General features: G+C 45.2%; 1 protein-coding gene across 1 annotated transcript in view; it reads left to right on the plus strand.

The window, feature by feature from the left end:
• The window catches only part of LOC142577708 (corticotropin-releasing factor receptor 2-like), a 311,337-nt gene that overhangs the window by 222,699 nt on the left and 75,398 nt on the right, over positions 1-13,240 (plus strand). Inside the window, exon 4 of the mRNA XM_075687163.1 lies at positions 7,701-7,813. Coding sequence (XP_075543278.1) covers positions 7,701-7,813 — 113 coding nt within the window. The remainder of the gene's footprint in view (positions 1-7,700; positions 7,814-13,240) is intronic.

A 13,240-nucleotide genomic window follows, 5' to 3' on the forward strand; every position in this document is an offset into this window, starting at 1 on the left:
TATGGCGCATTATTTTGTGTGCGCCGACCAGCTAGCACCAACTACGAGACCAGGTGATTTAGCGGCATTAGAACGCAGGCCATCTTAGGTCCTTAGCCGGCATACTCATTGGAAATACGAGCGCTACTGCGTGAGTCGAGCAATATTCTCGGAAAATACTGAGTAGAGTGTTTATCTTTGATAAGCGCATTCTATGGGATCATTTTCTTGCCCGACTTTGGCCAATTCAATGCCTCGACTCATGTACCTTCACTTGAATCTAATTCATGCTTTCTTGTGTGTCTTAGTCTTAGTGTAGTTATGTGACTGGAGTTTGTGCTTACTTTAGTGCAGGTATGTGAATGGACTTCGTGTTGCTGTGTTTCTGAGTTGACTTTGAGCTTTAGTGTGACTGAAATTTGTGTTAGTATAATTTGGTGTCGACTTTTAATTTTGATGCGTACAGGTTATTTCTATTTTCATTTCATATCTCTATGTGAAAAGGAGTAGCCGGTGCCAATTAAAGGCGAAAATATCTACTAAGTAACATATAATAAAAAAAAGAGAGCAGGAACCCCATTAAACGTATTTCTGACATATTGTCGGTGCGACAGGGGCTACGTCTTTTTCAGATCCCAAGATTTTGGCGTTGCAATCAGCGTTTTAATCTACAATACAATCTTTTGTTAAAGGGAACGCAGATAGAGACACAGATTTCTTTCTCTTCGTGGTACAGAGTGCCAGTTAATTATATTCCGTCATCAATTACTGTTGAGATGTATGCGAGGAAAGCCTGTACATTATTATTTTGCTCTCGGATCCATTCCTGGCGCACTATGTCACTCAAGCAGGGTTTGGGTATAAGGGCTATAGTCGGCATTCCATTGTTTCAAACGACACTTACAGCGCGTTCATAGACAAGGACCAAAATAACGTCGTTCTTTTGGTCCCTGTCTATGTACGTGCTGTAAGGGATGTTTGCACTATGTCAGTCACTTTTTTACGACAATGTAGACTAACTATTGTGGTTATTATGAAATTATTACCAGTTAGAGGGTCAATTAAAAAGTAGAGCATATTCTACTCAACCCATTTTTGACCTAAGGGGAAGTTTTATCTTGCGGTTTTTCTGTTCAGATATATGTGAAACGCTGAAAGGCTTACGCGCGGCAAAATTTAAGCCTATAATAATAACATACGTCCGGGATAACGTAATAATTTTATTTTAATGACGCTCCTTATTGCGATTCGTCGGGGATACCCGAATGAGCCGGTTGTGAGGGGTTGGTGATAAGAAGGAAATAGAACCAAACGAAGTGAACCCTTACATTTTGCTGTTACACAAAAGGCGGCGGTAAAACTGTAGTGGAATTTTGGAGGAATTTCTACATTTACCGCCTAAATTTTCCAAGAAATATTGTTCCCCAGACATTTGAACTTAAAATAATTGTTAGCGTGCGCTTAGAGCCCTCTAACTCGGCACCAAGAACAGATGTTTCAATATGTAAACTGTTTAGGTTATATTTTCTTAGACGCAAATATACATGGTGTATCACTAAATTTCATCCGAACTTGTGATTATGAATTTTAAAGGCTTTCCGAAGGCAAAGTAATAATTTCCCTTAAAATGTAAAGCAATATTTCTATTTCCCATTTTCCTATATCCCTCTTGCTTTCTTAAAACTACAATTTAGTGAACAATTCCCATACCAGTTATGCAATGTGTCCTTCACCTCGTTCCTCCCATTATCATCCCCCATTGTGACCCTCTTTCTTCCCTTCTTCTCCTTCCCTTACGTAGAGTAGCAGGCCAGATGCTCCATTTTCCGGCCGACCTCTCTACATTTTCCAGTCATTAAATTACTTCCCATATCAGTTTGTTCTTCTTTTCCACTTCTTCTCTTTAGTACCTTGGGCTATAATTTTGCTTTAATTCACGTATATTCGGCAATTTTTCAGTAAACATGAAAAACTATGTCGCAATTACGCTATATGTTTCCACAATGACAGGCTCAGATAGTTGAATGTACGGGATTCAAGACAAAATTATTTTCGTGGTTGCTGACATGCTTTGAGTAATTGTGCTTAATTTGGTAAATTTCTTTATGTTATGGTGCATTGAAGGTCATAACTCAATATCCTGCGACATTCATCCGCTGAAATTGCGGTCTTTCTTTCGAGAGCATCAACATTCACTGGAAAGAAAGGAAACGTATGGCAAATCCAACGCACAATCGGAATGAACATGAAGAGAAGATTTCAGTAAACGTTTCCAATAAGTGCACATGCTTTTATTTTAAAGAAAGCGCAAGGAACTAAATTTTCACGTACATTCAGTCATCGCAGAAGGTTTGTGCCATTTGGCTGCCTCATAACGAGCGTGCAACTGTTGGTGTTCTGCACAGCGTTTTGCAGCATAGAAAATGCCTGTGCGTCTGCTCGGCAAGACAGTCACCACACGAGTCACGTGACTCATGTAACCAATGCGACCGCAGACTACAATGTTCCCTGGGATCAGTCTGGCTTAATAACGTTTCGCGGTTGCACTATCTGGGCGTTGCTGCGTTAGACATTTATTTGTATAGAGTAATTGGAATACAGCTCCAGCTAAAAAAAGGAAGAACGTTCTGTTCTGTGCTTTTGTGACTGGCAAGCGTCTCGGATCTATTATTGCTCGCTGCTGCGTTTGCGCACTGAACAGCCCGCATGGCTTCAGTCACGACTTGTTCTTACGTACGAGCTTTGTGAATGGAACCTCAAGTTAGCTTACGTCAACATCGGTCACCACAATACCACCGTCTTTTAATAAAGACAGGCAACAGGTAGTGGCTTCCCCTTTATAGCGATTCGGAGGGGTTACGTGGCTTCCTTTCAGGAAAGCCAAAGAAACCGAGAAGCGGCTGCCGTGTCGCCGGAGAGAACGTGAGTTAACTGTACTTAGCACACGCTTGCCTGGCGGAGTCGTTGTTCAAACAGATTTGGAGGAGCCTGACACATCCTTTAATTTCCACTTTTTTTCGGTGAAAGCCGCGGATGGCTTCCCGTCTGTCGTTTTATCGGATGCGCTAGAAGAGAAACAGCCGTAACTCAAGTCCGCACACGATGTACGGGATGGCGCTGCAAGCGGCAAGAACAGTTATAATTAAAAGAAGCCGCGCGTGCTCTGAACAAGCGCTTTCTTCAGCAGGAGTGAGTCGAGTACTGCGCGGAAAGCAGCCGCGGAGGAAAACGCGCAGAGATCATAAAGCATGTCCCGATGCGGAAGGAACATTTGAGCTTCTTGCTTGAAAATTACGTCCTGTGCTCCTATAAGATGAGGACGTACGTAGCTGTTACGCCAAGTACCCTGAGCCCGTGAAAGTAGGCCAACGGCGCGACCACGTCGACTTTGCCGTCGGCTCTAAGCTTGCATTCGCTGTTGCTTCAGGTTCATAGAGCTGCACGTGAAGAATGCTTAGAGGATGCCGAAAGGCGCGGCCATGTCCTGTACTTATTAAAATGGCTTACGCGCACCTGTAACACGAAATAACAAGCGCTGACGCTCCAGAAGTTAAACCAAAGTTATCGCACGGCTCGTCTGTCTGACATAAATAATAACAACAACGCGTTAGGACGATCGCAGATACGCTTTCCCACCAGAAGTGTCAGCACTGTCATAACGCATTGGGGCACTCCCTGTATTACAGTAAACATTACGGTGTGCGATAGCGACTTTAAATTGAAGGGGCGCGCCTTGAACGAGAGATGAAAGAGCCGAGTTCAATCGATTGTAGATTAGGTGCATCTCAGGAAAAGGCTTAATGTGTTTCTACGCCTGAAGTTGTGATTGTTCCCGACAGTCTTGGAAGAAAGAGAGGGTGAAGAAGAAGAAAACGACATTCGCGGTCGAAACTGTTGCCCGTGCTTCCCAGTCACGTTCACTGGTGCCGTATTGATTTCATTTCCCGCTTTTCAGAGCACCCCCAGCTGTGATTCGCTTGCTCATAGTGCCAGTAGGAAAAAGCGCTCTGAATGGGACATCAGTCAAAGAGGCGAGGTTGGCAATGACGCGAACCGCGATCGTGGCCGGTGAATTGATTCCAAAGGCCATCTAGACTACTCAACTAATGTGCCTCGACAAGCTAACTGCCTCGAGATATAATTTCTATTACTTCACATCCGTGACTTGTGTGCCTACAGTGAGCAGGGTAAATGAAGGAGGAGGAGGAGAAAATAACTTTATTGGGTCCTGAGGAACCCCTCCCCGCCCATTCTTGGTTTAGTGGTCGGCAGGGGTCGCGGGCCGCACCCACGTTGGGACGGGAAGCCCGTGAACCTCCGCCCTTTCGTGAGCCCTCTGGACGGCCCGGAGCTGGGCCTGGTGGTCGTCGCTTCGCAGGGCGTCCACCCAGTCTTCTTCTTTAGTGAACATGGTGCCGCTTAACGCGGAGCATTGCCAGAGCATGTGCGCTAGCGAGCAGTACGATTCGGCACAATCCGGACATTGCGGCTCTACTTCTGGTGAATAACGGCTCAGTCTGCCTCTCGAGGGGAACGACCCTGTCTGAAACATTCTGAATATCGATTACTGCGGTCTAGTGAGTTTAGCGTGGGGGAGCGGGAAGGTCGTCCTCGACAGCTGAAAGTGCGTTGTTATTTCGTTGAAGGTGAGCAGCGGGTCTCGGTGCTCCCCTCCCTCCCCTCCACTTCGCTCGCCACGATCGCCGCGGTGCGTGAGTCCTCGCGCGCGTCCGTGCGCCAGCTCGTTGGCGTTGGGAAATTCGAGGTGCACGTCGGCCCCCATGTGGGCTGGAAACCATTTGAGGATGTGATGAGCCGCGGCTCCCTCGCTGCCGAGGACGGCCGCCGCTTCCTGCGATATCGAGCCCGAGGCGAATGCTCTGGCCGCCGATCGCGAATCTGTGTAGACGTAAGGACGTTCGGGGTCCCTCATTGCCATGGCTATTGCCACCTGTTCGGCCCCCTCGGACGTTACCCCCTTGACCGATGCTGCATTAATTATCGTACCATCCCAGCGTATCGAGATGGCCGCGTACCGGTCGCTGCGCCCGTACTGGGCTGCGTATACAAATGCCGCCAGCCGCGGGCAGTTGGCGGTCAATTTCAGCAGTGCTCGGGCCCTCGCCTTTCGGCGCCCCTCGTTGAATTGCGGGTGGACGTTTCACGGAAGCTGTTCTACCTTGAAAGTGCCCCTAACCGGCGCGCTGAGCGCAACCTTGCGCGCGTTGCACTCTGCCTCTGCATTTATCCCTGCTTCTTCTAGGATGCGTCTGCCGGCCCGGGTGGTCGAGAGCCGCACGACCTGTGCCTTGGACTGCGCTTCGATGATTTTTTTCTGATACTGAATTGTGGACCCCTAACCGATCGAGCCGCTCCGTGCTTGTAGTGATCGGAAGACTCAGCACCCTTTTGATGCTCTTGCGCATCAGTGTCTCTATCTTGGCCGCGTCTCTCTTGGTCCATTTTTTGTAAATGAAGGAACATTTTCAATATAGAGCGTGCAAGCAAACACGGAGAAAAATCGCCGCGGTCGCTTCGCTATGAGTTCGCTCCATTTATGACTACAGTTTTGCTACCTTGTCTACACCGGGGCAGCAATTCTGCTACCCCTGTCTCGTGTCATGTGATGTGAGCGGCGTGCTCTCGCTGTAGTGACTTGTGGGACAAGTTGTTAGTATTGTTCCATTAAGCTTCGTGAAAAGACAAATGCTTCGTGTCCTCTTGCGTCTTGTCTGTATACTCGTGCAGTTCAAGCATGCTTCTCAGACCCTAGCTCGTCCTAGCTCAGACCCTAGCCCATAACAGCGTAAGCTGTTATGGGCTCATTCTAATCGCCGTTGTGGTTGGCGAGGGTGTGCGCCGCCACCGCCGTCCGTCGCAGCTATCGCCGGGGGTCAGGAAAAAGTTCCCAGCTCCCGCCGGGATCGAACCCGGGCCCGCTGCGCAGGAGTCAGCTGCTGCACCACAGAGCACACCAGCACTGTTTTTTTAACATGGTATTTATTACAGTGAATGAAATCATGTACGAACCGGAACTATTTACAATAATATGAGCACCAGGCGGTCATAAGCAATCAGAGGATGCGAGAAGTACATACAAAGAAAACGTCACAAAAAGCAACATCTTCCATCACAACAAAAACTTGAACGGAGACGAAGTTAAACACCTAATCAAAAGTTTATACCAATCCGGCTGACGTTCTTCTTGGTCGTAAATACCCTATGAGTGCGTAATCATTAGAGCGAAATGCGATCTTGAGGAAATTGTTCTTTCTGCATTTCGAGCTTGCGTACGAGATTTTCATAGACTATTCAGATATCAGTAAAAACGTATCGAATGGTACATTATCTCACGGAACAACAAGGTATCGGATACTGTGAGAATATAGATCAAAAGATTTTTACAAATTTCTATGGAGGATATCCTAAAATAAAATGGCATTGTTACAATCAATAAAACATTGTTCGATAGATTTAGGCGATAGTTAACAAAGGCGACAGTTATTTGAGGAAACGGAAATATTCTTTTTCTGAAGCCATGTCTGGCAAGGCTTTAATGTGTAATTTGTAAAAAAAATATTTACAAAGATTTATTTTAGATGTTGTTCCCGCCACCCTTTTGTCGATAAGTATACATCAGATTACCAGGACATGATGTACTTGCAAGAGCGCGCAAAATGCGACGCCAGCGCTTGCTAGTTTGTAGAGGAAAAAACGCCCTATAGACACTTCCTGGCGCGCCAGGCGACACGCGATGTAAGGTGGGCGCCGCGTAGCGTCGATACGTTCACACCTTGCGTTGCAGTTGCATAGTATTACATCAGGTGGCACGTCATGTAGCAGTTGCGCAGGTATACCCGTACAAGGCAGATGAAGTCTTGAGGAAGAAAAAGAATATTAAAGAGATGTATACAAAAATGCTGGAGTGAGAAAGGTGTATAGCGCACCTGAATAAATCAAGCAGGCTAGGTGACTGTTTGTCACCGCCTCATCTCAAAGGTGGTGCAACTGAATGGTCGTCATCGGCGGCAGCATCGTATCGAACCACGGGTGTGACGTGTGTGCCGCGTAGTGTCGATATCTGCGTCGACACCTTGGCGCCCGTTATGGCGCTTCCTCACAAGGCACGAACCCCTCCAGTGCGTGCTGCCGAAAATGGGTGGAGGCTCTCCTCCAGCTTACGCTGTGACAGTGCTGCGTGTGCGGCGCAGGCCTGTGAATTTTGTTTTATCTCATTCGCGCAGTCATTGCGCTTTAAAAACTCAGCAGGGCTTGTAAAGTCACTCAGAGGTTAAGACCGGGGTCCAAGACTTTCAGGCCGATGTAATGTAATAATTTGCACTGCTCGAATGCAATAATCCGCCACCCCCTCATTTTTTTAATCATTCACCGTTCTTGACTCGTCTCTGCCGCTATAATGTGGGTGGAGCGCCGCTCAGACTATTGATGAAACGTGAAAAAAACACATATATATATAGTTCGAATGAAATCCCTACATTATTGCGGCCCTGTTTTCCGTGGGGAGTGAGAAATTGTCGATTGTTTGCCAAACGCAGCGGAGAGCGCTGTTTTCGGCGAACTTGAGCGACAACACTCGCACTGGAGGTGGGCAATCGTCTTTATGACCTTGGAAAACATTAACGACGTATATACTGAGCGTAAGGGCTCAATATCAGCTCATACTGCCTTTCGCTTTTTTTCTTTCTTTTCCACACTTGCAGCCGCAAGAGATGTCGGCGGTGGTCTCCTTGGCGGTCAGCTACATCCTCCTGCTGTTCTCTCTCTTGTCCCTGATATTCCTATCTGCTACCATGTTCATATTCTGTTACTTCAGGTGAGTGACGCATTCCTAAGATAAGAAACAACGCGTAACTCTGCCAGTAATTGCTTCTGACATTAAATAAGTTCCTAGTTTGCCCTTCATTTACAAAATCATTATAGAGATAATGTGTTGATATTGACTTTCTGTTGCCTTTAATGTAATTTCTGTGTAAATGAAACTGAATGTCATGAATTTTTTTAAGGGTTCAGCTGTTAAGTACTATGAGAAGTCGTAGGCTGGAAATTTAAAATACAAAATGAGCGCAAATCGATATACTGATAGAATATATGTCGCAAAGTTTAAAGAAGATGGCTACGCTGGATAGTGATGCCTACAAAATTATTGAGAATTCTGGAAAGAAACTTAAGTTTTGTGTTTTACAGCTGAAATCCTTGTCGCAGTACGCTTTGTCATGCGGCAACCGTGGCCGCCCTATCTGCGAATTGCCTAAGGTTATTACTCCACATCATATTCTAACAACCACGACTCTGTTTACCGTGCCATACTATCCAGTGTATTCTATTCTCCATCATCCAAGGATGCTTACAGGAAACGTGATCCACCATGAAGACTATTCATTACAGAAAAACGCGAAAGCAGAAATAAGGCTTTCAGCGACAACGTCACATATATAAAGTAATGTCGGTGGAGCAGTTGATTAATTTTTATAGGGTAAAGCTTTTATAAAGAAAGAAAAATTTTCAGCAACAACATCAACAACGAAGGCAACAACAACACCAACAACAAAAACAACTAACACGAGGAAGCTGTTTGTGAAATTCTTCATGCAATAGAAAGATCAACTAGCCAGGTAATTTTGCAATCAATTGTTGCAGAACGTGTTTCGGGCAGCGTGCTTTTAACTATATCCTACGGTTTCCTCATTGGCACAGTCATGATAAGTATCTCGTGCAACCTTTGTGATTGCAACGAGACCCCAGAACATATCCTGATTTCCCTTTGATGATGAAGTGGAGGCCTTGAATATCATTTTAAGGTGACCGGACGACAGAGCGTTCAAATAGAAAATTTATCGTGAACATGGAATAACAGGCTGCCATCCGACCAGAGGACCATGACAGCACTGCTGCACTTATTGAAGATGACGGCGTTCTGCAAAAGCATTTGATGGCACAGCGCACTCTGTCGCGTGTGCGCGCGCATCAGCTGTTAATCCTTTCCTTCTACCTTAATCGTTCATCTACTCGCTTTCCCTCCTCCAGTGTAGGAGGGGCAAACCAAATGCAACCTGGTGCCTCCCCTTTCCTAAAGTTTCTCTCCATTATTTTTCTATCAGATATGCCTTCTCCTCCGAAAAATCTCCCGTATTAAAAAGAAATAGAAAGAACTATGCAGAAACAACTGCAGCTCGTGAATATCACAACACAATATCATTAGGCTCACAACGTCGAGCAATAACTTCTTTACTCTAGTTCAATCCTTGCCGCTTACTAGGAGCGATTTTTGAAACTTCTCGCCGTGTGCAGTAAGTAGCTCCATGGTTTTCAGCCATTTCGGTGCCCTCTGTACCAACAGAAGGTTAATGGAAGGAGCGCCGCCAACTCCGAGAGTACCGCGAGGATACCACGGTGGGGCGGGGGGGGGGGGGGGGGGTACTGCCGTGTGGGAAAAAGCCGTTGCACGAACAACCATCGACGGGAGGCGCACCGAGAGCTAATCGACCATGTCCTTAGCGCGTACACACGATGCCGCAACCCACCGCGCCGTTCCTTAGCGGAAGCTCGTAGCATCCATCCATCCATCGACCATTAATCGAGGCACTGAGATGAGACAGCCAGTTCTCAGAGAAATTGTTAACTCGTAGCCTTCCCTTGTCTCACTCTTAGCTTGCCCGTTCCGTTCGTGAGCAGCTCGGAAATATACATGACAGTATTTCGATCCCCCGAGGTTTTTTTTCTTTTTTTCCTGCCGCATGTTTACGGTTACGAAACTATTGCGACAGTGAATGTTTTATCCCACTGAAAAAAAGGGGATTCGCTTCGCTCATCTGCTTCCTGCCCTGAGTAATTTGCCACCTGTCCCGCTGATTGAACGTGGGAGTGCACAATGACAGTAGGATGAATATTACGCCGCCCACAGCTGCTTACGTTTTCACTAGTAACGCTTCGAAAACTTCGGCCACGATGCGTACATAGTACGAAAGGCGCTTGAGCCGCTTGATGCCTAAGTCAGAGTCACTGTTGTGTAGGACTTCAGTCGATCGGTCTACATTCATCTCCCCTACAACGCCCTGCGGGAAGAAAATGTCTGCCAGTATTGGAAGTCCCAAAAATTTCTGGTGGGTATTTGAAGGCCGAGAAAAGTAAGGATAGTATGGTCTATCTGAAATTCTGATTGAACTTTGTCTTTGGCACGTTTGATAACCCTGTGTGTACAAAACATATCTTGATGTTGCGCAAAAAGAAAGAAAAAGAAAAGAAAGAAAGGAGAGGCATTTTGATACGCATTTAATCAATGCATTTCCTTCCGCCATCCAATATTCCTTAAAAGTCAAACATATCACGTTGTTTTCATAAATAAGTAAAAAAAATGCGTATGCAAATGAGATTCTCCCAGAGCGCCAAAGAGTTCAACAATATGCGAGTCAATGTTGAAGTACCTGTCCTGACCTGCCGTTGTGAGTTATCCAGCACGAGCTAAAGTGAACGTTCGTTTTCTATATTTTTCCGCTACGCCGAGGAAATTGCAAACACTTGTCCATTTATCTTATGTTTTCAAGTTACTGTCTGGTGCTCAATGCTAGCGCAGTTAGGGCGTCTTAGTTGCTGTTTACGTGGAGTGGAAGTAAACACTTCCACAATACTTTCACAAAAAATATTTTACAGTAGATCAATAACGCAAAATGGACTCGAAAAGAGAACACATACGACATGACTGGCACACACATTCATTCATTCATTCATTCATTCATTCATTCATTCATTCATTCATTCATTCATTTTATTTTTGTTGCTCTCATTGCTGTTGCGGTAAAGCTTGCAAGAGGGTTTTAAACAAAACAATGGCTTTCCTACAAAAACTGAGTTTTAGCTATTCTGTTGAAAACTCTGTTGTCCGACCATTCATACTAACGCGTTTCAAGGATCATGTATCTGGTAGAATCACCAGTTCCCGGCGTGAAATGCAGGGAGGACAAAGCGTACCTGCAATAGCAACCTATTTGCGTTACAAAGAGTTGACCTAATGACACCCTGAATGTGCCGCAGGGTTAGCCCGTTGAGCTGCAAGAAGTACTTGTACCATGAGCTAGGGAAGCTTGTACGTCCCGTACTACGAAGGCGCTCTTAACTTTTCTGAGAGGCACTCATCTGAACGGCACGCATCAATATTGTATGTTGTGTCATTTGCGTTTTATGTATGTGTTATGCTACGTTAAGTGCCGTGTGTCGTGCGTATATCATTTCATTTATCATCGCTTTCATCTGGAGTAGGCGTGCCAGGCGTGCCACCAAGCATACCTCTCCAGTTTTCATTTCCTTCTGTCTCGAGGATATTGAAGTATATTTAAATTGTCCTGCATTGTTAGTCGTCCGAAACCATCTCTTTTTGCGTCTGGACCCAAGGCGTGAAACCTCCTTTGCAAGAAAAAGTGAACAGTGTTGTCCAGGTTTAATGTATCTGGATGGAGCGGTGTGCGGGAGCTTCACTCATAAACCACTGAATTTCTTTAACAGAATTGTGGCGCAGCAAAACGCCAGGCGCGATCGACCTAAATCGACAATTAATTCGGTACCGATTTAACCGTAAACGAGAGATAAATGCGTTAGCATTACGGCGCACCTATTTGAGTTCCCAGATCCATTTTAATGCGATAGCGTTAAATGTACTGACAACTGGCCAGAATGTATTGTGAGACATCCATGAAAATTAAATGTCCTTGATTTATAGTGATAGAATCCAGCACGCTGTTCGCGAGTTAATTAGAAATTATAAGTTTAAATTGGCAAAGAAAGTCTCAAAAACTAGTAAGTGGCGAGGCCTGGCGATGAAATTTTGGTACTTCGCATGTGGTTTATGAGATTACTTTACGTAAGTCGGCTGTTATTAAGTACAACATAATTATTGCTTCAAATTGCAGTTGCTATATTATTAGACACTTGCGCTTTATTCTATACTTCGGAAATCAATGGCACACGCATGGCTACAGCAGCACGCTGAACTACGTATCACGTGTAAAAGCGTCGTCTTGTTTTCTATTCGGTTGGTTTCGTTTTGACTGGTTAAATACCAATGTAGTTGGACCGGAAACCGTGAAAACACGTAGCTATTATCGCAGAAATACTTTGACACTCTGGAAAGCATAAATCGCAGGAACATCGACTTCATAGACAAAATAACACTTCCTCACAGCTACGGCCGCACTTGCCGTCTGCCGCCCACTAATGCCGGCGTATAATCGCTATCGCGCTCGCCTATCACCGTTTTGAGCATGCTTCCAGGGAACGACTACATCCTCAATGAGGATCGAAAATTCTGATAAAAAATGTTCCATGGCGTTTCCGTTACCACTTCATGATTAGACACTGACCGGTAAGATTTCCATTGCATTAAATAAATAGCCATTATGAAAATTGGTTGGCAGTCCCTTTAAGGGCCCCGTGTCGCATAAAATTCGGCGTCGGCGGCATTGTCCGTGAGCAAAAACTGACAGAATAATTTAGGCATATGTATACGCCACATCTTGCTATATGGCACTACAGCATAGGCGGGTTATATTACCACACCATTCTAACACTAATGGTGCTCATACGTCTTGTTACATTCTTAATAAAGTTATTCCTCGCAATTTTGAGAACGACGGCCCACAAACAAATGTCACAGAATGATACACCGACAGCACATGCATTTTAGGTTAAATCTTCTCAGACTTAACTATTAGAAGTGCGAAGCAGCAACAGAAACTTGAAAATTATGTAATTTTCTTGGCGCGGCCTGCACTATCTCCGGGATCGGCCAGCGCAAGAGGCCACGTTTCTATCAGAAAGCTCGCCTTCGTCAGGAGCGTTCGCCGCCAGCGTTTCCCGGTAAACACTACGATTACGTAAGTTGCAGTTGCCAGGGATCATGAGAGGCAGTCAGGGAACTTTGAATGCTATCGCGTTCACTCTCAAAGGCGAAGAAGCTTAAGCGACCTCCGAGTTTCTGAACTGCGTTCACCTCATCGCAAAGGAGCTCACTCGACACACGTACTGCCTGTTCAAAGAGCGAGGCGACCACCATTTGTTGCAAATATATATATATATATATATATATATATATATATATATATATATATATATATATATATATATATATATATATATATATAACGTGTGTGTGTATTTCTATGTATGTATGTGTGTGTGCTTTTTTTTATTTTACACTCGTACTGCTAACGCTTTAAAGTTATGCACCAACTAGCCCAGCAACGCGCTATAT

Source organism: Dermacentor variabilis, chromosome 4 (assembly GCF_050947875.1).
Source record: "Dermacentor variabilis isolate Ectoservices chromosome 4, ASM5094787v1, whole genome shotgun sequence".
NCBI classification, from domain to species: domain Eukaryota; kingdom Metazoa; phylum Arthropoda; class Arachnida; order Ixodida; family Ixodidae; genus Dermacentor; species Dermacentor variabilis.